At 45.4% G+C, this 27,376-nt stretch overlaps 1 protein-coding gene across 6 annotated transcripts in view; it reads right to left on the bottom strand.

Annotated features, from left to right (window-relative positions):
- IQSEC3 (IQ motif and Sec7 domain ArfGEF 3) overlaps positions 1 to 27,376 on the bottom strand; it is a 150,629-nt gene that overhangs the window by 38,324 nt on the left and 84,929 nt on the right. For 5 of the 6 annotated variants that reach the window (XM_019489661.2, XM_059726496.1, XM_059726495.1 and 2 more), the window contains exon 3: positions 8,394 to 8,682. The exons of the other annotated variant lie outside the window; for it this stretch is intronic. In XM_019489661.2, the coding sequence (XP_019345206.2) occupies positions 8,394 to 8,682 (289 nt within the window). The remainder of the gene's footprint in view (positions 1 to 8,393; positions 8,683 to 27,376) is intronic. 6 annotated transcript variants of the gene reach the window in all.

Genomic DNA, 27,376 nt, shown 5'->3' with positions numbered 1-27,376 from the left:
ATACTTTCTGCCTGTAAGCCAGGTCCAGTGCATTGCAAACTGAAAGCATCCCCATTTTCAAGAGATAGCCAATCTCCCCACACGGGTACACACACACACACTTCATGCCTTTTCAGCCCCAAAGGTGTGAAAAAGCAATGAGGTTTATTGCATGTTGCTCCATGCAGACAAGGCCAGAATCAGATGCAATCACAAAGGGCCTGCCTGTGCTGATGGCCCCAGCTCCGAGAGCCTCTTCATTTCATTCAGATCTTGGCTTTTTCTTTTCCTTATTTTAAGTGAGTTTCTAGATATTGGCACTACAAAGATGATCATCAGAGACAGACCTGAGCACCCCACCCTGAGACAGTATCTGACTGAGTTGGCTGAGAGCCTGGAACAATAGCTCTGCAAAATGCAAGCTGCTGTATCCACCACAGTGGACTATTACCTCCAAGAGGTGCTGACTTATCTGGGCAGCAAGAGAAGAGTGGTGTGTGTCCAGCCTATGCTCCCCAGCAGATACATCCCAACTAAGCATTAAGGTGCAGACTTTCAGTAGGGGGAGGAAGGGTTTAACTTCTGCTGTACTGGAGGGGATGAGTGTCCTGAGGTCATACCTGAATAAAAGAAAGAAGCCCATCCCCCTGTCCCTGTTTTGGGAAGGAGGAGCTATGTTACTCTAAGAGGGCAGTTGGGTCATGGTGCAGGGCAGAGGCACTCTACTGTGGTGGGTCTAGCACCCCAGGTTGCCTTCATGTCAGCCATAGTGCAGAGGGCTCTGCCTCATGCTTACCCATGCAGACAGATTCTCTGCTTCCTTCTTCCTTCCATAATCCTTGACACCTGTAAAAAGTAGGTGTCAAGCACTATCCCCTCTGAGCAGGACAGATCTGTACATGCATAGCCGTAGTCCCAGTAACTGTGTAGGGTACAGGTGATCTGGCTTGGAGCTCAGCTCAGACTCACCCTGCAGAGTGCGCACTGCAGCTTGGCATCCACTACCACTTTGCATAGGAAGGCAAGTAGGATCAAAGTGAGAAAAGACCCAGATCGTTTATCCCACACAGGGAAGCTTCAGGCCTTACCCTTATCCTGATGGGATAAAGAAGCCTCTGTTTGCCCTCCCTTCTCAAGCCTTATCACACATAAGGATCACCCACCCTTTCTCCCCATCTCTGCTACAATTTCATAGACATAAGATTAGGCTTCTCCCTTTACACACCTGGAAAAGGTTGAAGGCTGTTCCCCTTGCAAATAGGTCTGATTTCTTCTCCGCTCTTCACACCCCAATGAGCAACTGGGACCTATCCCTTCCCCAGCCCTACTTCCATGAGTGAAGCTCATTTAAAAATATGCATATTAAACCCATAATCTGTGCAGGTGCAATGCAACCAGCTGTGATTTGAGAACTGACCAAGCATTCTGGATAGAATGGCCTGTAACATCAGCTCCCAGGCTGATTCTGTTGGAAAGGAGGGAGTGAGGGTAGAGGGGAAGAAGCCATCTGAGGGATGGGATAATAACAAGATACAAAATAAGGCAGAAGCAGAAGAAGCTGCAGCCTCATAATTATCCAGGGTTTCCAAGGAGGTGACAGCCATGCTGGAAGCATACAACTCAGTCAGTCTGTTCTTATTAGAGGCCAGAACAAGATGAAATTGCCGCTTTGTACTCAAAGGCAGATTTCTCTCAAGCAGAGGACAGTTTCTGAACCAGCAGACTTTGATAGCAGTGGCTCTCACAGGGAGAGTTGAGAGCCACTGAATAGTTTAAAGGAATGGGCCCAAACCATTAACATTAATGTACCATAGGGTCTGGCACTTGCTAATGCTCTATGATCCATCAGAGGGGTGATAACCATGTGAGACAGTATAAGAGGCATTCCCAATCTCCACAGCTTCTCACGGGCTCTGCTAAGAGCGATCACCCGTGTCAATAATATTTAGCATTAATGCAGAGCATCTCCTTGAAGCTCTCCAAGCACTTTTCAGAGGCTGGGGACCCTATTCACATCTTGCGGAGGTGGAAACTAGTACGAAGAGACTTGTCCAGGCTTGTAGGCAAGGAGTAGCAGAGCCCAGAATAGCATTTGGGTCTCCTGACTCAGTCCAGCCGTCTGCCACTGACCCATATAGTCTCTTCACTGCAGTTAGGCTCCACTGTCCTCTTTCTTTCATCCTCTCCCTCTGTGTCGCTCAGCTCACCATTTCTTGAGGCCTGCAATATTCCTATGTGATGCTGAACCAGGCTATCAAATGTCCTGCAAAAGTTAGGGATTTCACATGCCCTCTGTTGAGCAAGGGAAGAGGACATCTATTAACACTCCATTGTGGTAGCAAGTAATGGAGATGTATGTCTGGCTCACTGAAGGAACCTTCTCTTTCCATGTGAGAGGCAAGAGAAGGCAGATGTGATTGGCCTTCTCTCACTTCTAATAAACCCTATGAATCACAAGTAATTGCCTACTTAAAAATGCTCTTCTCTGGGGAATGATATGACAGCAAGCACCAAAGGAAGAGGGGAGGTATTGGATTTAAAAGAATAATTAGCTTAATACGTTTCTGGGCCTCAAAATGAATGCTCAGTCCTAGCAGATCAGCCCTTCTGGCTGAATTAGAAACAGCTGGGAAATAGCTGTAGCCAAGAGGGACTGTGGAAGGAGGGAGCATTTATCAACCCAACCCAAGGCCAGCCCCACTGCCTGCCTGGGATGTGGCAGTACATTTGAGATAGTCCCTGTGGCTTCAGTGCCCACAGCATGTTGAAGCTGGCACAGGTTCTCCAAAAGCAACAGGCCTGATGCTGACCTCACTTATGCACAGGCTTGTCAGGATTCGATTTTTATTGGTAAATGCTGATAAACATTGATTTCACCTCTCACTCACAGACCGATGAAAATATATTTCCATTGTTAATAATCAAAATCTGTAGAAAGGGGACATAAAAATGATGGCTGAAACATTAGAGTTCATTAATGTGTATAGAACGCAATGAGTGGAGCAAGTATTTACGTCTCTGCCTAGAACAACTGGCTGTAGCATGGAGCTGTGAATAATGTATGCTGCGCATCATTCAAGTGTACAGTGTGTTGGGGTTAAAGTTGAGAAAGATCATATATCATACATAGTTACATTTGTCACAGGGGCAGTTAAACTACACTATAATAATAGGAGGTTTTAGTCTCATTTCAATAATGGGTCACAAAAGAAAATCTATAGAGGAATGCTACAGTGAACACCCTGACCTAGAATTAAAAATGGTTAAAAAGACTGGGAAGGGAAATGAGAAGATTTTGCTCTGCACAGTTTGTAAAATGGAAGTCACCCGACAAGCAAATCACATTACTGAACATTCGAACAGTAAGACTCATTTGAAATTAAAAGAAAGTCAAACAAATAGTACAGGCTACGATGGAAGCCTGCTTAGGAAGAATGAGACAACGGAAGGCAGAAGCAATGGATTTTCCTCACAATCTGGTACATGGATTGTGCTTTGAGGCGATTCCAATGAATGTGGTCCGGGGTTCAAGTTATTTATTTGTGCTTTGTAAATATGCACCAGCAGCTTGCACTTGCCCAGAGCATCGTCATCTGGAAGAAAAATATTTACCTGAAGTTTTTGCCCAGCACCAAGCAGAAAATAAGGAACTTTTGAGTGGTGAGAAATTTTCTTTAGTAATCAATGAAACCCCTGAGCTTGCAGGACAGCCAGCAATTAACGCCCTTGCAGTGTTCTACAGTGATAAAAATAAGTCTGTAAATAAAATTCTATTAAAATCCTCTGTTCTTCTTCAGTGCAACAGAGGAGTCCTACATCAGCCTGGATTCAAGATGTGTTGCGAGAGTATGGCCTAACATGCGAAAACTGTGTGTCAATCAACAGTGACTCCACCAAGTACTTGCAACACCTAGTCAAGGACTTGAATTAAATGCATCCACATCTGCCTCAAGTTCCATGTATTGCTCATCTTTTGCATGTGGTCATTGATCATACATTAAAAATAAATGAGTCCCACAACATCAGCACATTTTTCAGCAATATTTAAACATAACAGGAAAAGGCAACCATTTTTAAAATCTGTGCCAGCAACAAATCCATTGGATTTGCATATGCCCTTCTTCTGCTGCCCCCGCCCGCCTGCCCCCCCCCCCCCCCCCCGGGTTATGCAGCCTGGCTGGTTTTCCTGACTTGTTGCAGCAAAATCTGTTCATGCACACTGGGACAATGTGACAAACTTTCTTGTTAAAGAACCAGACACAGTCACTTCAAAGAAAGCAGCAAAAGTATGTGGGATGGTCCAGGACAATGGAAACCAGCAAGAACCATACTGCAAGTTATCTTTTGCTTTTGCATTTTTGGGGGGAAATCCACACTGTTCATTTGCAAATGAAAACAAATGCACTCCTCATACATCACACTAACATTCTACTTAACTGTGATCTGCAAGTTGCTACTAGTGTAAATACTGCTGGAAAAGAAGTGAAACTCAGGGCAATGGGGTCTAAATGGCAGCCCCCCTCATCTGCAATGCATTCTTTTGCTTCATAATTTCAAAGCAAACTGAAGACCATATCCTGCAATGTACCAGACGGATTCTATGGATTGGGCTTTGTCTTTTGCCAACTGTAAAGTGCTTGACCCATTTATCCAGACTGCGATGTCACCCAATTACAGCAACTAAGAAAATATTCTGTGTATTTTCCCTTGCAAGTTCAAACATGACTTTGACTTGTACATGGCATGTGAAATGCCCTGTAATAGCAACATAACAGCACTTGATTGCTGAAAAAGTGAAACCCAGTCACTGGCTGTCATGTCCAGTGTGGCATTATGCACACTCACAGTGCCAGTAACTTCAGCGTCTATGGAAATATCTCAGTTTGTTCAGAAAAGTTCAAGCAAACATCACATGCATGTCTCTGATGACCAATTGGACAGCTCAACATTTTGTTTTACAACAAAGTCATAAACTCAAATTTGGAGAGCTTTTGGAATCTTGATTAGTCTGCTGGATCTAGCAAATTATACATTCCAGTAACTGTAACAAAAGACCTGAAATTATTTTAAATGTATTTTTAAAATTTTCACTATTTTACGACTGTGCTACCAAATGAACAGAATGATTTGAAACAGGCATGATTAATTGATTTATGGATATTGACTTTTTATATTTGTACATATGATTTTATAAAGCTTTTAACAGTATACTGTAATTAATAAATTGTCTGCCTCCCACCCCTAATTTACTGCAATCCTGAAAATGTAAATCGATAAAAAATCAAAATACATGTTTAAAAATGAACATTGATATTATTCATCAAAATTATTATTTTTTAAATATTCTGCCAAGCCTACTTATGCAGGAGCTCTGGTCTCCAGTGCTGTTCCCTAGTTGCAGCAAAGTTAGTGAGGAGAGGATCAGGGCCAGTAGCTGCATCTGAGCTTCTCAGAGCAGGCTATTGTATCTGCTGTAAAAATACTGAGGTGGGGATTTCCTCATGCACCTGTCCTCCCAGTGTCCTTCACTCCTGTTCCCTTTTCAACTAAACACTCTTCCCACCCACCAGTGAACAGCATCCTATTAAGGGATCTTGTGTTGATGGGACGTTATCCTTTCTCCAGAAAGCATGCTCCACCTGCTTCCCTGTCATTGTGCTAGTGGAGGGAGGGCAAGAGTCTGCTGTCCTTCATTTCCTGGGTCTGCTCCTTTATCATAACAAAGCAATAAGTTAACCTTTGAGATACTGTCCCTTCGAATGTGACCTAGCTCCTTCACCCAGTGTGAGCTAGCTCCTTGTCCTGGGGTTAGGGGCCTTTTTTTGCTGCCTGTAATAACTGGGCATGCTCTATCACATTACAGAGACCTCTTGAGGACAGGAAACAGCCTGCTCCCCGATTGTGATCCATCCACCAGCATGCCAAAGTAGAGTTAGGAGAAACGGAGCTGGAGGAGGTGCTCTCCAATGTAACCTGAACATGTTCCATTGCTTGCCTCTCCAGCACAGGGTCCCATGCTGCTGCTTCTGTTTTCCTTTATTGCCTGAACACAGTTATTTCTCAAAAGCTATGTATGGCTCAAGAGGCACAGAGACTAGAGGTCTCCCTTCCGTCCCTGCAATGATATACTGTAGCAATGCCAGAGCAGAATACTATGTGAACTGCCAGGGTGGCATGGGGGAAACAAAGCACAGTTCTGTTGCCCTTATACACAAGGAGTAGCACTATACTCAAGTGGTAGCCTCATTTAAACCAACAGAGCTTCTCCTGGAGTAAGGAGGGCAGACAGGTCCTGAATTAATGCTTTCCTCACCCCAGGGCAGGACAGGGGTTGGCTGAGGAATGTCAAGGGCAGGATGAACATGGATGCTGTGTTCCCCCCTCACTGTGGGCAAAGTGATTCCAACCTTGGCAAAGCTGGGGTCCCCTCTGGGTTCCCTGGTGGGGGAAACTAGAGTTCAAGAAACATGGAGACAAAATTTCTCTCTATCTCAAATCCATACATGGCAGCCTTGGGCTCTGCTGGCGGGGCAGGGTTTGGGGGTATTCAAATGAATTCAGAGCTTTCATGGGCCAGACCTTCCTGAATGTAAATCATTGTAGCTTTATGGCTTTAACCAGGGTATGCTACTTCACACCTGCTGGTGTGACTGCCCCATCAGCAGTATATCCCATGTGGTTCTTGAAGCTGGTTAGACACCGTCTCCTTTCTCTTCTCCTAGTGTGAAACACAATCTCGGACCAATCAGAGTGGTATGTTCAGGACTCTATAAATACACACTAGCCAAGAGACTCAAGTACTCCTGTCTGCTCAGTATTTCAACTGGTGACTAGTTTGACATCTCTGCTTTTGGAGACCGGAAGTGACAGAAAGACTTCCCTGCAGCATCTCCCTGTGTGAACCTGACTGGTTGGGATTTTAATTTTCTCAGCAACTCCTGAGAAGAGTGGAAGAAAGGTCAGTCTGCCATTGTAGATGGCTGGAATAATTCAGTTAAGCATCTTCCTATGATGGAGCACAATCCAGTGTGTCCCTACTGCTTGCTTAGCCTCCCACTCTCCTGCTCTGCAAATCCTATGCATTCAGCAAGCACCATTAGAACTGCAGCCTAGGGAAAGACCAAAAATGTTTTTCTTAATAACAGGCTGGGGGGGGGGGAGGGGGTTAATAACAAATTGCCATAATGCAGTGTGTACAAGGCAGCAGAACTGTTTGTCACCAGCTATCTGGTAGGACCATGTTAAAGGTGCTGTTAGATACTATGGGGAATTGCTGTGGACTTTGGCCATAGCCATGAGTGAGGACTGAAAGGCTGCTGAGTTGTGAGATCAACTCATTTCCTCTCAGCCTTGTAAGTCTGTCTATTGCTGTAGCATCCATCCCCAAACTATTGTTGTCATCAGTGACACATCCACAGTGTGGGAGATGCTGTACAGCAGTGGTCGCCAACCTTTTTAAGTAGGAGATCATCTTTGGCATTGAAAAGCAACCCAAGATGTACTGTGAGCCACTGCGCCCCCCTCCCTCCCCCTCAGCAGGTAAATCTGTGGGGAGGGAAGTGGGGGGGCAGATCAAGGCAGAGGGAGAAAAAATTATTTGGGAGCACACCTCCCCAGCAGGTAAGACCCACCCAGCTGGGCCCCCACTCAACTTACCCAGTTTCTGCCTCTGCAGCACTGTCCCTCACCATGGGGGCCTCAATCTAGCCCCTGCCCCTTCTTTCCCCCAAGGACTGACCTTCTGGGCTGGGGTGCACGCGTGCATGCACGCGGGCACTCAGCCCCCCACCCCAGCCTCGGATTGACTCCAAGAGGCTCCAAGATCTACTGCAAGAGGCTCCGAAATTTGCCAGTGGATCGAGATCCACTGGTTGGTGACCACTGCTGTATAGACATAAATAAAGACCGTCACTGCCCTAAAGGTCTTAGAATCAAAAGGCTAAAGTAGAACAGAGCTTCTACTACCAACCTTTCAGGGCTGACCCAGAAGGGCAATGAAGACCGGTGTCCCACTTCTTGTCCTTGACCCTTCTGGGATATTGCCAGGCACCTTACGCTCACAGCTAGACCCTTCCTATGCAAATCCCTCTGAAACACTACATTCGGCCTTGAGTAATGGGGTCCATTGTAGACTGTGGAACCTATCTGGCAGGACTCAGAATTTGGTGGGATAGGATGAGGGGATGCTGAGGATAGAGAGGAAGAGGATGGATGAGGTCCCTACATGATGCTTCCTGCACAAATTCTACACCATGTAGCAGCCAGGCATTCTGTGTGGGGAGCTCAGGCAGGATACAGGATGTATGTAGAAACTAGGCTAAAATGGTCACAGAGAAATGCCCCCCCTGTGGTGTGAGCGTGGCCTCACCCACCCCATCCCTCTCTCCCATAGCCTGAGGAGGAAGCCTCTGTACCTGTTTATTCTTTAGGTCAAGAGAGAGCTCATAATCGGAGGCAGCTGCGTGGGAACACGTGGCCGTCCCTTTGCTGCGCTGCACCCTCACTGGGGAGCCCGTGTGGTGGAGGCTCGCCTTCTGCACCAGCTGGGAGCACCCCGCGGCCTGCTCCTCCTGCAGCTCCGCATGCTGGGCTTTTAGCGTCAGGGTGTCGGACCTGCCTTCCTGGCTGCCGTGTCTGCTGGCCTCCTTCGGATCCTCCGTTTCACACCCAGGTTTCTTGCTGGTGGAACCGCAGGGGTCATCGCTGTGAACAAAACGCAATGTTTCGCTTGTTTTATTTGTTTTTTTGATTCTCTGCCCTCATTAACTGATCTTCCTTTTAAGTGTTCAGGTCGCCTGGGCTGCAGGGTGAGATCAAGGAACCTTTCTCTCTCTCCCTCTCTCTCAGGGATGAATCAGGATTGTGCGTTGACCCAGAAAAGGCTCTGGCCCCTCCCTCCCAGAGAGCCAGCATTGTGCCCTGTATACCCTTCAGGAGCCAGAGTCATATATGACTCCCTGCTGTGGCCTGTCTGCCCAGTGGTGCCACCTTAGTGACTTTGTCACCAGATCTAGTAACCTTTGGGGATCCCTAGCAACTCTGGGGGGAGTCCCTAGTTACCAAATGTACATATTAAAGATCCTATATCAATTTCCTGGGGGCATACATGGAAAACTGTCTAGTGCCACTTCTTTGGAGGCTTTAGAAGGTCCACCTCATGCAGTCCTGAGGTTTGTCAAGTGAATGTCTGCCTCCTCAGGTCAGGTTGTGATATACCCAGGGGGGCTAGTGGATCTCCTCTTCCCTGGACCTCATCCTACCAGCAGGTCATCAGCCAGGCACAGCAGTCATTTATATGCCAGGCTGTCTACTGCTTACTAGCTCACTGCTGCATTTTCGGGTCCCATCTGACATGGGACCTGGATCCCAAAGATCCAAAGAACTTGCCTACATTTAGAGGTCTAAAGGTACAAGTGAAATGAACCACAGATAACTGACTTTCATAGAGCAATCATTAGCTTTGTTGGAAGATCCATGGATTACAGAGAGGCACCCAGGCAGCCTTGGGACCCAAAATCTTTAAAGTAAATCTCTAGAAGAAGGCATTGGTGATTTCCCAAGCTTTCATAAAGGAAGCAGACCCACAGAGTGGATGCCACACTGATGGAGTCTAGCAGTGAAAGGAAAGCACCCTTCTCTCCTTACAGCCAAGTCATCTGGGTAAAAGGAATAGTGGCTTAAAAAAACAATGTGCATTAACAATGCACATTAGACAGCCTGGAGTTGGTGCATGTCTGAGCCACTGGAGATGCTGGGAATTCTGTTTTTAACCTCTCTTGCTAAGTGTTTGCTGATACCAAAGGCTGACTTCAACAGAGATGTGTATTCTGTGACTGGTTCTTCTCTCCAGTTTGACACTGATGTCCTACAACTGACTGCAGTGAAGTAACTCCTGCCTCACAGGAGAGTACAAAGCAACACAATCAGATCCTGATCTCTATTAAAATTATGCAAATCCTAATGGAACTGCACTGACTTCCATGGAATCATTCTGATTTAAATGGGGACAGAATCCGGCCCAGAGATAGCTACTGCTCTACTTAAATCTCACTGACCTATTTAAATCTTTATTTGTGATTCACAGGGTTATTTTTTTCTTCCAAATCTGCTAATTATCGGGTCAGGTGCTGCTCTTCCTAACTCCATTTTGTACAGTGTCATTCCACTCCTGATTCACACTGCTATAAGCGAGAACAAAAAAAATCAGACATGCTGGGTAATATTTTTCAAAGTGCCTAAGTGACTGAGTGACCTATGTCTCATTTTTAGAAGGCCTGCCTGGTTACTACAGGCCTTAGGATTTGTTTGCATTACAGGCCTCCGGGTTTGTAGCTCTGTGCCATACTTGAGAGCTGCTGAAAAGTAAGACCTGTTCACTCTCCCATTCTGTAAACTCCAAACCTGGAACCAAGGCAAAAGGAAGTGCAAGACATTTTGTGTTTATACATGTGCTGGGGGGTGGGAAGGGGGGAGGTGCTTTACGTAGAGTGGCTCCAAGAGCTGCTCTAATTAAAGCACCCAGAGAATCTCATGTATCAGTGTCCCCATGCTCCAAAATAGTGACAGGGTGCTTTATCTAAAGCTCATCGAACAAGGTTTAGATAAAGTGCCCCCGCTGCCATTTTGAAGCATGGGGACACTGATACATGAGACACGGGAGGCTGTTGGAGTTACTGCACTTCAGCAGACTCAATTAATTGAGTCTACGGAGCAGTCTCTCTGCTCACGTATAGGCACCCTTAAAGGCTAGCTGGTTCAGAGAGATGGTAAGGACAGTCCAGGGATACCCCTATCACTATTCTTAAGATCTCTGTACCTAGCATACTTGAGGGTAGTCCCCAGAGTGTGCCCACTGTGTTAGTTCTGGATTTTGGAGTATGCAGAGTAGGAGCACATTTATAGATGATGTGTAAGCGTTGACAGTGGTGAGGGGGGACAACTCCACACCACTGCCCCCAACCCTGCTGCTGCTGGAGACTGGCTACAGCCTGGCTGCAACCTTCCACCCCAGGTCTCTCCATCAGCACAAAAATTGGGGATGGTGGTGAGGGGGCACATGCCCACCCTCCCCCCCCCCCGACTATGCATCACTTATGAGCACATAGGAGGAGCTTATTTTTAAGCTGCAGTGCCACAAGTGATGCATACCTAGTACAGACATACCGTAAGGGTGAAGTAACATATTACACTTAGACAAGTTATATGTTATACTTAGAGGACACTTAAAACATGACCATCCACATGCTAAATCTCATTAACTTATGCTAAGTGCTCTCTGGGAATCTCAAAGTTATGCCAATTCAGACGGAGGTTAACTCTGGGGTGCGCTACCTAGTTCGTGTCAAGATAATTTCAGTGTGCTCCACAAAAATAAAATAAGCAATTTGAGGTCCTCAAATTCCAGGATGTACCACTCCTACATCCCCTCCTCTGAGCAGGGATACAGCCCATGTGACAGCCCTCTGGTGGCAAATCAGAGCTATGCAAGGAAGAAATGCTACTGACACATAATGAGCGACTGTGTGTTTATAGATGTGCTGTGGGAGGCAGGGTTGGAGAGGAGTGGGGAGTGCTTTAATTAGAGCAGCTTGGAGAGTGGCTCTGATTAAAGAGCCCAGAGCATCGTGTGTATCATCATCCCTGCACTGAAAAATAGCAGCAGGAATGCTTTAATTAAAGCTCATTGAACGAGCTTTAGCTAAAGGGTCCCCACCGCCATTTTTCAGTGCAGGGACCCTGATGCACATGATGCTGGAGTCTGCTGGAGTGCTCCAGCAGACTAAATTAATCAAGTCTGCTCTGACGCACTGTAATTACAGCGCATTGGAGGAGCTTCGCTACACGTGTATAGGCATCCTAAAGCATTCTAAGGCATTTCTGAACATGTTCAAATTGTGCTTAAACAAGTTTGTTCCTTCCTGTATGAGGTTCTGCCTTTTCTTGGCACTGAATTCATAATCTCTTCATGTAAGATTATGGTAATTTCCATGGCAACTCATTGTGATGTCACAAACATAGAATCACAACTTCACAGCAGAATTAAGCAGAGGTTTTCTAATACACAACTACTATAATGGCAAGGTGAAGACAGAAAAATGAGTTTGCAAAGGAAACTGATTTATTGGGTAAACTCCTTACAGTCAACTATGTCAAAAGCATATTAAAAAGGTATGGTTGGGCACTTGTACTTAGAGCTTTAATTCTATACTTCATAGAGTCTTTAATGATTCCATTCTTCAAATAATGATGCATAAGGGCAAAGTATTTTTTTCTAAACCAAGGGGTATTCATGTGTAGTATGTTCTAGTATCTGACTTCACTCTTGAATACAACTACTGTTTGCATCTGGATAGAAGTCCAGGGCATCTTTAATATCAAACTTTTTCTCTGGTAATGTCTCTTCCCTTACATTTTTACCAGCAGGCCATGTACTTTCCTTTTTCTTTTTACGCAGCAGTATAGTCTTTTTAATGCTCTGCTAATGAGATGGCCAGGTGAGTGTGGGATTGATCCTATTCTCACTGAAGTCCATGCCAAACTTCACTATTTATTTTGAAGGGAAGAGGATTGTGCCCTATTAAAGCTACTTAGCTGGAAACATAACCTCTATTTCAGCAGGTCACTTAAGTACATACCTACACACTTTGCTGAATCAGGGTGACACTGTGCCATGCCAACTTTAATGCAATTCAGAGACAGAGACACTGGACTAGAAATCTGTCTTCCCGGAAAACACAAGTTGTTTATATATGCTGGCAAATGTTCCCTATGGCCCTGAGGCTGCAGACACTTATGCACATGCTTAGATTTCTTAGTGTATGTTCAAGGGATGATCAGGTGAGCACAGGTTTGATCTTCTTCTCATTGAAGTCCAGCAGCAGATCCATGGATTTCTGTAGGGCTGTTCTTGGAAGTAAAGATAAGTGTATGTATAACATATTCATTCTCATACAGCAGGTGTCCCACCCCTGAATTCCCAGGACCTCCTCCTAGGCCCTCTGGCCTTGCAGGCCAGATAAAATGGTTCTGCAGGCCATATCTGTGACATCCCTGGTCTGCATGGTTTGACTGAATGGCTTTTGTGATTTCACTAGAATCTGGAGTCTGTCTGAGTAACAGGAACTGCCACAAGTTACCAAGTGAATATAACTAAGGGCCATGTTCTTGGACCAGGTCATTAACATTAGTATCAAATGCAGTAGTGAGGGTAAGCAGGGTGGTGAGGGGATTCTCCCCAAAGACTCCTTGGCTATGGAATATGCTCTGCCCCTTTCTCCAAGCTGGCTAGGATCTGCTGAGCTTCAGGGACACTGCAAAGTCCATCTACTCTGTCAGCCTATGGTGTGGGTGAGAGTAGGGAGATGAATGATAAGGTTAGTGAATCCTGGGAGGGTCAATGTTGTCAGTGTGATCAGGCCGTTGTTCATTATGACGGTGGTTGAGGGAGTAGTCAATTAAAAGTAACTATTTTTAAAGTCAAACATGTCACAGGTGGATTCTTATTTGCATAATTTGGAACAAACCCAATCATGTGGGAAGTGTTATAACCATGCTTGAACTTCACCTGATTTGTAATGCTTTAGTTGTGCAATTTTAAATTGTTGCTCTCCTACTGCAGCTTGCTCACAAGCAATTTCCTGTGTGTATGTGTGTATTGTTTAAAGTAAAGAGAAAGGGCAGGAGGAAAACACAAAAAGTGAGCTTTACTTTTCAGGCCTTTGTCATCATGCTGGCATGCATCACTGCTTGCAGGTTTCCTAATACGAAACAATTTGTCTGGACACCAGAACACACTGTCCCTCCCATTTTAGGAGATCCAGAGAATGAAACAGTCTTCTCGCACACTGCTGCCTCTAATGTGTGTCGGGTTCGGGGCTCTCATTTGCCAAGCTTACAAAGGACCTGATCCCATGTCCATTCAAGTGATGGGAAATTTTTCTACCAACTTCAGTGAGTGAGCATTGGATCAGAAGCGAAAAGAACAGCAGCGTTCTTTAACTTTACTGTGTTTTAATACGCTTCTCACAGACCCTTAAAGCCCTAATGCTGCAAGCCCTCATGCAAGTACATAAAAAGCTTCATGTACGTAAAATGTACTTTTTGATTTAGTAGTGCTATTCAGGGCATGTAAAGTTAAGCACATGCAGAAGTCTTGTTGGGCTCAGACGCCAAATGAGTCAGACACGTGCACACAATGTTGCCTACCTTAGTCACACTCTTTCTGAGCACAGTGAAAGCTCCCATACAAAATGCATCAAACATATGCATCATGAACTTTCCTGTGGGTTATAACTTGTTCAAAACAAAATCCAATTTCACTGGAACACTCTGCAGTATTATTCAGCAAGTGGTATTTTCATGCTAAATATATAAAAAATATTAGCTGTTGAGCTGTTCAGAAAGCAGTTGCTGATATCCTTTTTAAAATGGGAACAGGATCTTTCTCTAGGTCTTTGTATGTGAAAATGGCTGAATCATTTTTTATTTTGATTTTGCCACCTTTAGGCAAAAGCCTGTGCCTTGAAAATTTTAACTGGCTATGGGAAAGTTTCAAAAACTTACACGCAGTGCAAAAATATGTCAAGAATAGAAGTTGTTATGCAACCTCAATCATAGCATCACAGTCACTGCTGCTCCTGCTCTAATGTTCTTTTCTTTTAAGTTTGTTCCAATGTAAAAGCCTACTGGGGGACTAGTCCCAGTTTTTCCTTGGCAGAACGGAACTCCACATCAGAGACTAGACACACCTCTAATGATCCAAATAGATGCTGACAAGAAAAATAAACCAAACCCTTCGATATTTAGGTGTTTCTGATCCTAGCCCTTATCTCTGATACCCAGCTATGTGCGTATTCATTCTGCTTCTATGGTGCTTAGCACAATGGTGTAATGGTCCATGGTTAGGACTGCCAGATACCATGTTTATGATGATGATGTGTTTATGATAAAAGCATGTCTAGGATCAGACACTAGTAGATGTAATACTTCTAGGGAGAAATATAAGGTGCTGCAAGAAGTTCTTATATTAGGTAAATTACAGGAAATGGATTGGTAGCCAGGTTCCCAACGTCAGTATAGAATCTGTTCTCTCAGTGCTGGGGTACACAGTGCTGTTAACATGCTGCTTCTTGGATGAGACAAATCTTCAAATTATTTGTAATAATTAAAATCCCATGGAGCATTTAGATGTGAACCCCAATGTCCTGGACAAGTTCCAACTAGGTTAATTTCAATTCTGTATCCCTAAATGACCACTGTAATGTCACTGTAACTAGAATATTTTACTTCCTGTTCTAAATTCTTTACTTACTGTGCAAAATTGTTACATACTATTAGTAATAGCCATGTTTCAGCTGATGCTGTTTTTGTAAAGTGGACAAAGGAATTTTCCATGGTTTCAACAGTTAGTTAGGAAATATTCGTACTGTACTTGGTTTCCATTTGATTGAACATGTATGAAAAATGCAAATCTTTTTCATTCAGGTATAAACCAAGTCAATAAATTCAACTGCTATGCTATTTCTGGACTATGTGACTTTCCTGATCCAAAGCAACTAGCTCTGTTGATTATTACTAATAGGATTTTGTTGTCATAGAGAACACACCTGTTTAATGTTTCAGGTACCTCTTGTCTGTGTTTATGCTGGTAAGAATGCATCCACTGCTAGTGCTAAAACTAGTTCTCAAAGTTGTTCTGTTGTAGATGCGAAAGCTACCTTAGCAAAATGCTTAGCATAAACTACATCATTTCATGCCTTGACATAACTAGCACCACTAGCTAAATATGAAGGCTAGTGGGTCACAGTGACCTTTTTTATAACTCATGTTAGCAAAAAGTTAAAATATGGTATAGCAGTCTGAGACAGCAGGATACAGACAGCAGCCTAACAGGAAAATAACCCTGTAAAAGATGATTGGTGGATATTTATGACATATGAAACATACAGAAGGGAACTGTAAAACTTATATAAAAATAAAGGAAAACAGTTTAAGTTTGTGGGAGTGTGGCATGCAGGAAAAGAAACAAGAAGTACTTGAACCCCAAAATGGTGATGGACACCTGGCCAGTTGAAATTACTGTATTCATCAGAAGGCTTGAATAAGAATACCTATATTGATTGTTTGGGCTTAAAGGTTAAGTGTTGTATTTAAAGTGTTGCTTAAATATTGGTATTGCTTATGTGTTCAATATATTAGCATTTCAGACCAGAACAGTCTCACCAATTGATTTGTTTCCATTCACCCCACCCCTTAACTAAATTTAGTACAGGCAACCCCTGCTTAGCACTCTTAATTGGTTTTTCAGGAGAAAAACTGAGCACTAAGTGAAACGAGCATTAAGCGAAACAAGTGTTAAGTGAAACCGAAAGTATTTGATGACCCAAGATGGTGACTGAAATTGTTTTTAATGGCCCAAGATGGTGACTGCAAGAGTTATAATGAAACTCGCTGAGCACTAAGTGAAATCAGGTATCAATTTTAAATGAACATTATAGCGAAAGAGCGCCAGGCGAAACAGCGTTAAGTGGGGGTTGTCTGTATAACAGTTTTGGCGTCCCTGGGTGGACTTGAGTGAATGGATATTGGATCCTGATTCACTGAACCTCCCTGGTTTCCAAGGGTTGCAACCCTGACCCTCAGGGATAGGGTTTTGTCTAGACCTTGTAAGTTCCTAGGCAAGTAGGAAATATCTGAGCTAGAGATCTTCCCCCTTCTGAAACTAACACCATGTTAAAGGAAGTTAAAGAGTTTGAGAAATGGGTAGTAGTGACTACTGCACCCCAGTTTTGCATAAGGAAGCATTTGAGAACAATGAAAATGCTTTACAGGTTTTCTGTAAACAGCAGTCCTCTTGGGTGGCTTCTGGGAAAAAACTGTATCCAGATAAAAAGACCAAGAAGCGGTCTACTTTACAGGGTTTGTTAATGGTGGCTAAAGAATTGGCATGGAACAATGAGGAACAGGAGAAATTGAGAGAGCAATATGATAGAGGAAAAAAAAGAATTTAAAGACAGTTGGGAATGTTGCAAGGAATGTCACTGAAGGATGCTTTTAAACTGGCTGAGACTGAGCAAGGATGGCAGAAAGCAGTGCAGGTAATAGAGGGTGGTGGAAAAGGAAAAGGAAGCTGGGAAAAAAAGACTCATGATTCCCAGGCTGCCATTCATTAAGAATACACAGACAAGCAAGCCCACAGCTCATAGTGCCTGTCAGCAAAAGATAATGGAGTTAGAAAAAAAGCTGGGCATTCTGAGGGGAATTATAGCGGTCATCCAGGTGGAAAGGCAGAGGAAGGTAGTAGAGACTATGAAGAAGGGCAGAATGAAAATGGTGATGATGTCCCTGACTTATATCCTCCTTACTATGACTATGAGGATAACAGGTGGAACCTAAAACCTAATAAATCTCCTCCTCACACTCTTGAGGGAGGAACTAAGGAAAATGCAGGAATGAGCACTTATAGCAACAATAGTTGGCAAGAAGACAACTCATCACAAGAAGCAAGGGAGGCAAGAGTGCCCAAAAGCCTCCCTGGTTCACCAAGGACATCTGGGAATGCCTGGTTGCCAAAAAGGCGGTGTACACCCGGTGGAAAGGGGGGGCTATCTCCAAAGAGGAGTATACCTCCACTGCTCAGGCCTGTAGGGGGGCTGTTAGGAAAGCTAAGGCGGACATAGAGCTAGAACTAGCGTCCAAGATCAAAGATAATAAAAAGTTCTTTGAAGGCACCAGGAAATGTGGGGCCCCTGCAAGATGCGCTGGGCAATCTGGTGGCTGCGCCAGAGGAGAGGGCAGACCTCTTTAACAAATTCTTCACCTCCGTTTTCTTGTGCAGGGACCAGGACTCCCCCACTGTGTTTCAAGACGGACTCAAGGGGAACGCCTCAAGACCTAAGGTTGAGGAGGACCGGGTTAGAGTGCTTCTGGAGGAGCTGGATGTCTTCAAGTCAGCACATCCAGATGCTCTCCACCCCAGGGTGTTGAGGGAGCTAGTAGGGGTTATTGATGGGCCCTTGGCATGGCTTTATGAGCACTCGTGGTGCTCAGCCATGTTCCAGATGATTGGAAGATGGCCAATGTGGTCCCCATCTTTAAAAAAGGGAGGAGGGAGGATCTGGGCAACTATAGGCCTGTCAGTCTTACCTCAATCCTGGGGAAACTCTTTGAGAAGATCATCAAGGAGCACATCTGTGATGGGCCGGCATCGGGGATCATGCTCAAGGGCAACCAGCATGGTTTCATTAGGGGCAGGTCATGTCAGACCAACCTGATTGCCTTTTACGATCAGATCACAAAAGCCTTGGATGCAGGTGTCGCCGTGGATGTAGTCTTTCTGGACTTCAGCAAGACCTTTGACACTGTCGACCACCCCATCCTCATTAAAAAACTAGGCGACTGTGGCATCGATGCCTACACAGTCAGATGGATTGCAAATTGGCTGAAGGGTCGTACTCAGAGGGTGGTGGTGGACGGGTCATACTCGACCTGGGGGGAAGTGGGCAGCGGAGTCCCCCAGGGCTCAGTCCTTGGGCACACACTGTTCAATTTCTTTATCAGCGATTTGGACGATGGGCTGAAAAGCAACCTGTTCAAATTTGCTGATGATACCAAAATTTGGGGTGAGGTGAGCACGCTAGTAGGGAGGGAAAGGCTGCAGAAAGACCTGGATAGATTGCAAGGGTGGGCTAACAAAAACAGGATGCGTTTCAATACGGACAAGTGCAGGGTGCTGCACTTGGGCAGTAGTAACCAGCAGCACACTTATAAAATGGGAAACTCCTTTCTTGAGAGCATGGAGGCAGAAAGGGATCTTGAAGTCATTACTGACTCCAAGATGAACGTGGGCTGACAATGCAAGGTCACAGTCGGCAGGGCTAACCGGAACCTACCGTGCATCCAAAGGTGCATCTCGAGTAGGGCCAAGGAGGTGATCCTTCCCTTCTACGCAACACTGGTTAGGCCACAGCTGGAGTACTGTGTCCAGTTCTGGGCACCCCACTTCAAGAGGGATGTGGACAACATTGAGAGGGTCCAGAGGAGGGCCACCCGCATGATCTGGGGACAGCAGGGCAGACCCTACAATGAGAGGCTACAGGACCTGAACTTGTTCAGCCTCCACAAGAGAAGGCTGAGGGGGGACCTTGTGACCATCTATAAACTCACTAGGGGGGAACAGAAGGGTTTGGGGGAGACCTTGTTTCCCGTAGCGCCACTGGGATAACAAGGAATAACGGCCACAAGTTGTTGGAGAGTAGGTTTAGATTAGACATCCGTAACAACTACTTCACAGTTAGGGCGGCTAGGATCTGGAACTGACTTCCAAGGGAAGTGGTGCTGGCTCCTACCCTGCGAGTCTTTAAGAAGCGGCTTGATGCCTACCTGGCTGGGGTCATTTGAGCCCAGTTTTCCTCCTGCCCAGGCAGGGGGTCGGACTTGAAGATCTACAAGGTCCCTTCTGACCCTACTTCTATGATTCTATGATCAGGGAGCTTGAGGGGACCATCAGATAGAACAGACAGAGACTTTGGTACCCTTTACCTCAGACCAGTTGAAAGCAGTTGTAAGGCATTGGGACTGCTGAAGCAGGAAACAGCTATTGCCTGGCTGATAGCAGTAAATCCACTGAACAGGGAAATAAGTATACAATAAGCAATTTAATTGATTTGTGTCAGAAATGTATGGACCTGAAGGACTGTGCAGCCCTTCCCTCTGATGTGAACAGTAGGTCAGTAACACTCACAGGAACCATACAGGCAGCATTGCTAGAACTGTTCTTCCCCAGAAAGCCAGCAATAATGCTGTTTCATGAGGAAACAGTAGCTAGGGGAGAGACCAAATGCTTATGTGAGGCAGAAAAAGCTGCTCTATGTGGTGGCTGGTCTGCCTATTGGAAAAAACCACCAAAACCCTAACTTTGATCACAATGAGCTTAAGGGACTGTTAGTACAAGGTTTCTTAGCGGGTATACAAATTTGTTTGAGAGGAGGAGCATCAGAACTGCTCCTCCAGGATGTTACGCAGACAGCTAGAGATGGCTATGAAATTGGGCAGTTGGCTCTGAGAGAACAAAGGAAAGGAGACACCGAGGCAGCAAATGTTAATTGATACAGGGCATGTCTACATGAGATGCTGACTACACAGTAGCCTAATAACACTGCATAGTAGCACGTCACAGCACAAACAGTGCTAATATGTTACTGCACAGTATTATTAGTGTCATAGGGCACTAAAGCGTGCCTGCTCCTTTAAAGGCAGAAGCAGCCTAGCCAGCTGCCTGCGAGCTAGGCAGAGCTCCACAACTGCAGGTTGCCATGGCAGCAGGCTAATGAAGAAATTAACGAGCATCTGCACCCCATCAGCTGACCAGAAGGATGCAGAGCCCTGGGCACATTTAAGCCCCAGGACTGGGGCTGGCAGGGAAAGTTCTCTGGCAGCTGCCAAGGGAAGGAGCTCCTGTGCGAAAGAGCTACCTAGAAATGTTTCGTTTCCTGATCTGCTGCCTGCAAGACAAATAGGGTTCCAGGAGCTCAGAAAGTACCCAGGGCTAGAAGGCACACAATACGAGGGGAGACGTTTGCCTTCTTAAAGGGGCAGAGTGTGGCCTCCATCATTATTGTTATATTATAGCCCAGGAGCTTATGTTTATGTTGTCATTTGAACTGGTGGTTTTGGGATGAGGCTATAAGGGGAGATGAAAGCCTCATTAGTGCCCAGAGGAGGGCGTACAATTGTGTAGAGCCCAGCACCAGAGGGGCGCAGCTACAGGGGCCGGGGAGCCCAGTGCCAGAGGGGCGCAACAGACAAGGCCAGGGGTGTCTCAAAGCTGGGCCTAACACAGTGGGTCTATGCTAGAAGACCTAGCTACATAACAGGGGCAGAGGCTGAGTTTAGCTGAGACCCCAACAGAGGGACAATATTCATATACCACCCGTGAGGCATGGGGCATGGTAAAGGGAAGGTTTTGGAGCCACGCATTTAGCCCATTAGGCCTAAGGTGTCCCGTGAAGCACCAACTTGGAGTGCGACCTAGCAGGGGGTCCAAGAACCCACAAGGTCTAGTGGGGTTCAACAGGACTGTGACCACACAGAAACTTGTGGGCAGCCACCTTACTTATCTTTACCAACAAGACATGACAGGTCAGGGGTCTGCGGGTGCTCAACCGCCAGGGCAACAGCCATCGTCGTCTGCTGAAATTCACCATCCAGCGCAAGGTGGCAAAGGCCTGCAGCAAGGCAGCAGCCCTGGACTTCAGGAGGGCAAACTTCAATGAGGTAAGGAGAATAGTCAGGGAGGCACTGAGGTCCCAGAAGGGAGAGGAGTCGGGGGTCCAAGAAGAGTGGTCGTTCCTTAAGGAGACAATCCTCCAAGCCCAAAGGGAGATAATTCCAAAATGGATCAAAGGGGGCAAGAGGGCACAAAAGCCCCCATGGCTCACCAAAAGCATACGGGAACATCTCCTGGCTAAAAGGGAGGCGTATACCCAACGGAAGGGAGGGGCCAATACCAGGGAGGACTATAGCTCGGTTGCTCAGGGCTGCAGGGGGGCAGTCAGAAAGGCCAAGGTGGAGATGGAACTGGGACTAGCTACCCAGATCAAGGACAACAAGAAGTCCTTTTTTAAATATATAGGGGGTAAAAAGAAGGTACTGGGTAACGTGGGGCCTCTGCAAGACACAATAGGAAATCTGGTCTTCACACCAGATGACAAGGCTAACATCTTTAACAATTTCTTTACCTCCATTTTCCTAAGCAGGGACCGGGTCACCTCCCCCCCACCGGGACCTCCATAGGCCCCAGGGGAGGCGCACCCAGACCTAGGGTCAGTGAGGAGCTAGTCAGGGAACTTCTGGAGGGACTGGACGTATTTAAATCAGCTGGTCCTGACGATCTCCACCCCAGAGTGCTGAGGGAATTAGCAGAGGTCATTGCAGGACCCCTGGCATGGTTTTATGAGCACTCGTGGTGCTCTGGTGTGGTGCCAGAGGACTGAAAAAGGGCCATTGTGGTTCCTATTTTCAAAAAAGGGAGGAAGGAGGACCCAGGAAACTATAGGCCAGTTAGTCTTACCTCGATTCTGGGTAAGCTTTTTGAGAGAATTATCCTGGCTCATGTCCGCGAGGGGCCAGCAGGGGAGGTTATGCTTAGGGGCAACCAACATGGATTCATTAGAGGCAGGTCCTGTCAGACCAACCTGGTGGCCTTCTGTGACCAGGTCACAAATCCTTAGATGCAGGTGTAGCAGTGGACGTAGTCTTTCTGGACTTTAGGAAGGCCTTTGACATTGTCTCTCACCCCATTCTCATTAAAAAACTAGGGGACTGTGGCGTCGACACCTACAGTCAGATGGGTCACTAGTTGGCTGGAGGGCTGCACCCAGAGAGTGGTGGTAGACGGGTCATTTTCGACCTGGAGGGATGTGGGCAGTGAGGTCCCCCAGAGCTTGGTCCTCGGGCCCGCACTGTTCAACATCTTCATCAGCAACTTGGACGAGGGGGTAGAAAGCACCCTGTTCAAATTCGCAGATGACACTAAGATGTGGGGAGAAGTGGGCACACTAGAAGGGAGGAATAGGCTGCAAGCGGACCTAGACAGGTTACAGGGGTGGGCGGATGAGAACAGGATGGGTTTCAACACCGACAAGTGCAAGGTACTGCACCTAGGGACGAAGAACCAGCAGCATACCTACTGGCCGGGGAACTCCCTTCTTGTCAGTGCAGAGGCAGAAAAGGATCTTGGAGTCATTACTGATGCCAAAATGAACATGGGCTGACTGTGGGGATGTGGTTAGGAAAGCCAACTGCACCTTGTCATGCATGCACAGATGCATCTCAAGCAGGTCCAAGGAGATGATCGTCCCCCTCTATGCGACACTGGTCAGGCCACAGTTGGAGTACTGTGTCCAGTTCTGGGTGCCGCACTTCAGGAAAGATGTGGACAACATGGAGAGGGTCCAGAAGAGGGCCACTCGCATGATCAGGGGGCAGCAGGGCAGGCCCTACGAGGAGAGGCTATGGGACCTGAACCTGTTCAGCCTCCACAAGAGAAGGCTGAGGAAGGATCTAGTGGCCATTTACAAACTAGTCAGAGGGAACCAACAGGCACTGGGAGTGTCCCTGTTCCCCCAAGCACTCCTAAGAGTGACGATAAATAATGGTCACAAGCTGGCAGAGAGTAGATTTAGACTAGATATCAGGAGGCGCTACTTCACTGTCAGGGCGGCTAGGATCTGGAACCAACTTCCAAGAGAAGTGGTGCTGGCTCCTACCCTGGGGTTCTTTAAGAGGAGGCTGGATGAACACCTTACCGGGGTCATTTGACCCCAGTACTCTTTCCTGCCATGGCAGGGGGTTGGACTTGATGATCTGTCAAGGTCCCTTCCGACCCTACAAACTATGAAACTATAAGAAGGTGCCCACAGGGTGAAGTTGTCGTGGTCATGGAGCCCTAGGGGTATCATGGCCATTGCTGGGGACCCCGCACTGTGACAGTTAGGCTACTGCACAGTAGCATCACCAAAAAGGCATGTGCCAGTGCTACTGCACAGTAACACTGGTTATTGTGCATTAATTTAGTACAAGTGATTATACAAGTACTAAACTTAATGTGCAGTAACTATGGTTCATTAACGAATGCATAGATGTGCCCTCTGGTGCTTTATTTTCAGTTGTAAGTAATTAAGAAGAACAAGCAGAAGAAAAAAATATGGATGGGTTTAATAAAAAAGAATCATTAGTACCTTTCTCACAAGTGAAGCAATTTAAAAAGGAAAATCTAAATTCATCAAAGCAGCAGGGAAAAAAAAGCTGGTGTAACCATTAAAAACAAAGGGGGAGGACTTGCTCACAAAGTAAAGGCACAGACAAGGAGTGAAATAACAAACCAGGTGGTTAAGTAGGCTCCTCCTATAAAAATATAGTTTAAAGACTCAGCAAGTATAAAAAAGTACCAAAAGGGCTGTAATACTGGCAATTAGCTGTGCGGCTAAGGAAATATGAAGCTATAGAAACAAAACCCACAGTGGCACTGCTTGGGGATGCCAGACGCTCAGATCACGTATCGCAGTTAAATTCAGCCTGAATGCTTGGGGGCACCCCCAGAGAGATATATCACCATTAAGAGTTGCTGGTACAAAACGTTAGTTAACAGGGAGGGCATTCAGTTCCATAATAAATACAGAACCAAGATGAACACTGGAAGACCACAGGCTTTTTAACTTTACAAGGATTTAATAGTAAACTATCCCAAGTTCCCAGGAATTAAACTTTTTAGTACATACTACTCATTATTCAGACAAGGTTTAAAGAAAAGGTTGTCAGCTGACTCATGCTGTTTTGAGGTGAAAAAGTCAAAAACTTTGCTAGATTATGCAAATGTGTTCACAGATTAAAATGTGTTATTATTATCAATAAGGTAAGAAGGCTGCCCCTCCTCCCAACAGCTAAACTTTGCTGCCAAAAGGAAATGCAGCTTTTGATGACTTTGAAGTCCTTTTTAAGACTGACAGGGTTCTTAAGAAACGTTATTGAGGAACATGCCGAAAAGGCTGCTGCATTGTATATATAGATTGTTAAAAAAATGGCCCTTACCAAAAGATGTAAACCATGGGAAAAGTGGTTTGAAGGAGGGGAGCCATTTGAAAAAGAAACTGAGGAAGCCAAGAAGAATAAAAATGTGCACCTGCACATTATAGGTCATCCCCAAAGCTCAGGGTAAATGGAATGGGCAAACCACACTTTGAAAACAGCTTTAAAAAAAAAGTGAGCCAATAAGGCAGAGACTGAGACATAAAATTGACTTTGATCCTTATGGCTCTGTGGCCTTAGCAAAATGTTTAGCAAAAGCAACATCATTTTCTGCCTTGACATAACTAGCACCACTAGCTAAATGCAAAGGCCACTGGGTCACAGTGACCTTTTTTATAACGCATGTCAGCAAAAGTTAAGATATGGTTTTGCAGTCTGAGACAGAAGGATACAGACGGCAGGCTAACAGGAAAACAACCCTTGTAAAAGATGATTGGTGGATATTTATGACACATGAAATGTATGGAAGGGAACTGTTAAAAATATATAAAAAAACTAAGAAAAAGACTTAAGTTGGGGAAGAGTGACACAGGGAAGGAACAACAAGTACTTGAACCCTAAAATGGTGACGGACACCTGGCCAGCTGAAAACACTGCATCCATCGCAAGGCTTGCTTAAGAGTACATATATTGACTGTTAGGGCTTGCTTTAAGGCTAAGTGTTGCATTTAAAGCCTTGCTTCGGTATTGTTATTCCGTATGTGTTCAATAAATTAGGATTTGAGACCAGAATGGTCTCACCGATTGATTCATTTCCATTCACACTACTCCTTAACTAAATTTAGTACAACACTAGGATTAATTTAACTGATGGCCATGGCCTGGCTCCAGTCATTCTGATTAAGCACTATTGTTAGTCTCATGTATATCAGGAGTGTCAGTGTTCTTGAATGAATCTGGATGTCTGCTTGGAGAAGGCAGAATGATGAAAAAGCTCCAGCTGGGATTGCTCCGCTGGGGCAATAATGAACCGTCCTGTCAAAGCTCTGCATAAACAGACAAACCTTCCAAAGCTTAGCTTTTGAGCTTGGATCTCCCATAAAGATTTACCATATTCCCATGAAGGGGAAACACTGATGGAGGGGGCAGAGGGAAGTGATAGAGGAAAAGGAGGATTGTGGGCATTTTTTAGCCTTCTTTTCTTTTCTTTTTTTGCTGCAAACATTCCTGTGGAAATGCTAAATGCAGATCAGTGGCTATCAAACCCATTACATCTTAGGTAACACGTGCCTACTACTTTTGTACAGAACTGCCAGGTCAGTATTCTAGGAAGAACTGTCTTCTGTGCATTCTGCAATGGCTTCTGTTTCAGTTCAATTCCCAAATCATCAAAATGGCACATTGCCTCGAGAATCTCTTGCATGCCTTCCTGATACTACAGTCCTAAATAGCCTTCTTCTCTTTGCAACTAGCTAAGAGATCGTGCCTAATACTAACAACCACAAACCTTTGCCATGATGATCCATGTTTCCATAACAATCCGGTTTGATCATTCTGATGCCCTATAATTTGGGAATGAGCATACAAATATTGATATATGTTCAAATGCAGTCAAGCAACCCAAGTGGATGGGAGCATAACACCTGGATGCTTCAACACGTTACCTTAGCTACCTGTTGATTTCCAGGTTCAGCTCAAGGTCCTGCCACTTATCTTCAGTGCTCTCAAAAGTTAATTACAAGAGTGACTACCAGTGCTCCATGGCCAATTTTTTTCCATGACATGTACTTTCATAGGAACAATGGAGCTCTCCATGACAGATCTTGGAAACAGAATATTCTCAGTGGACCATCCCAGGGTTCACTCCTTCAGGTCAAAGTGCAAGACTATTTGTCTTTGCCTCAGCTTTCAAACAACAATGTAAAAGTAGCAAACAAATTAGCCAGTAGCTAATGTGAAACACTTCTTTCTGCTATTGGATTGGAGTGGGTAGAGAGAGAGAGAAACCCAAACACCCAAGAACCACCAGTACTTATTTTCTTCTAAACCACTCAGACACCCCGTTGACAAGAGCACTAACTGATGAAGTCTGAACATCATGCCACACACTAATGAGACTGGATAGCTGTTTTGAGTGCATGATTCACAAACAGTTTTCCACAATATTAAAAATTAGCATGAAAGGACCTGTAACCACGGCAAGGACTAGTCAAGAAGACAAGGTTGCTGAGGGGCCATGATAATTTATTCATCTGTCTCATAAAACAGTTAGGATTGATTAGTTACTGTCTAGTCAGAATGTTGATATGCTGTAATTATTATGGTCTTAGAGCTGTATAATATTTCAAAGCCTTAAAGATTTCAAAAGGAAAACCCTTAGAAACTGCCATCTGGCGCACTACAAAAAGGTTGCCAGCCAGAGCCTGACATGGGGAGAACAGGCCCTATGCCTACACAAATCCACCCTCTCTAAGACAATTCAGCACTTTTCTCTGTTCCCTCTTATGTCCCTTCCCCTCTCCATCCCCTCCCCCAAACAACTGCTGAGTTGAGCAGAATCCAAAGTGCTTTTTCAGTTTATTCCATCTCAGTCTTCCCTGAGGATATTCCTGGCATATGGTGAACGGGTTGATCAAAACTCAGTGCAAGATGGCTGGAGTAGAATTGCAAGACATTGGGAGTTCTTTTCAGGGTTCAGGGACTCCTGATGTGCTGAGGTATGTCTGAGTTCAGCAAAATTCCCACAAATGATTTTCTAAATTGGGGTTCTGAGGTGACTCAGCAGCACATGGTTCCTGAAGCATATTGAAAATGATGAAGGGAAAAGAGCCAGCTAGTTAGGCAAGGATCCATCCTCTTGGCAGGTTGGACT

The sequence above is a fragment of the Alligator mississippiensis genome, chromosome 4 (genome assembly GCF_030867095.1).
Source record: "Alligator mississippiensis isolate rAllMis1 chromosome 4, rAllMis1, whole genome shotgun sequence".
Lineage (NCBI taxonomy): Eukaryota > Metazoa > Chordata > Crocodylia > Alligatoridae > Alligator > Alligator mississippiensis.
Note: the sequence above shows the minus strand (reverse complement) of the source record. Positions and strands in the feature narration are given on the sequence as shown.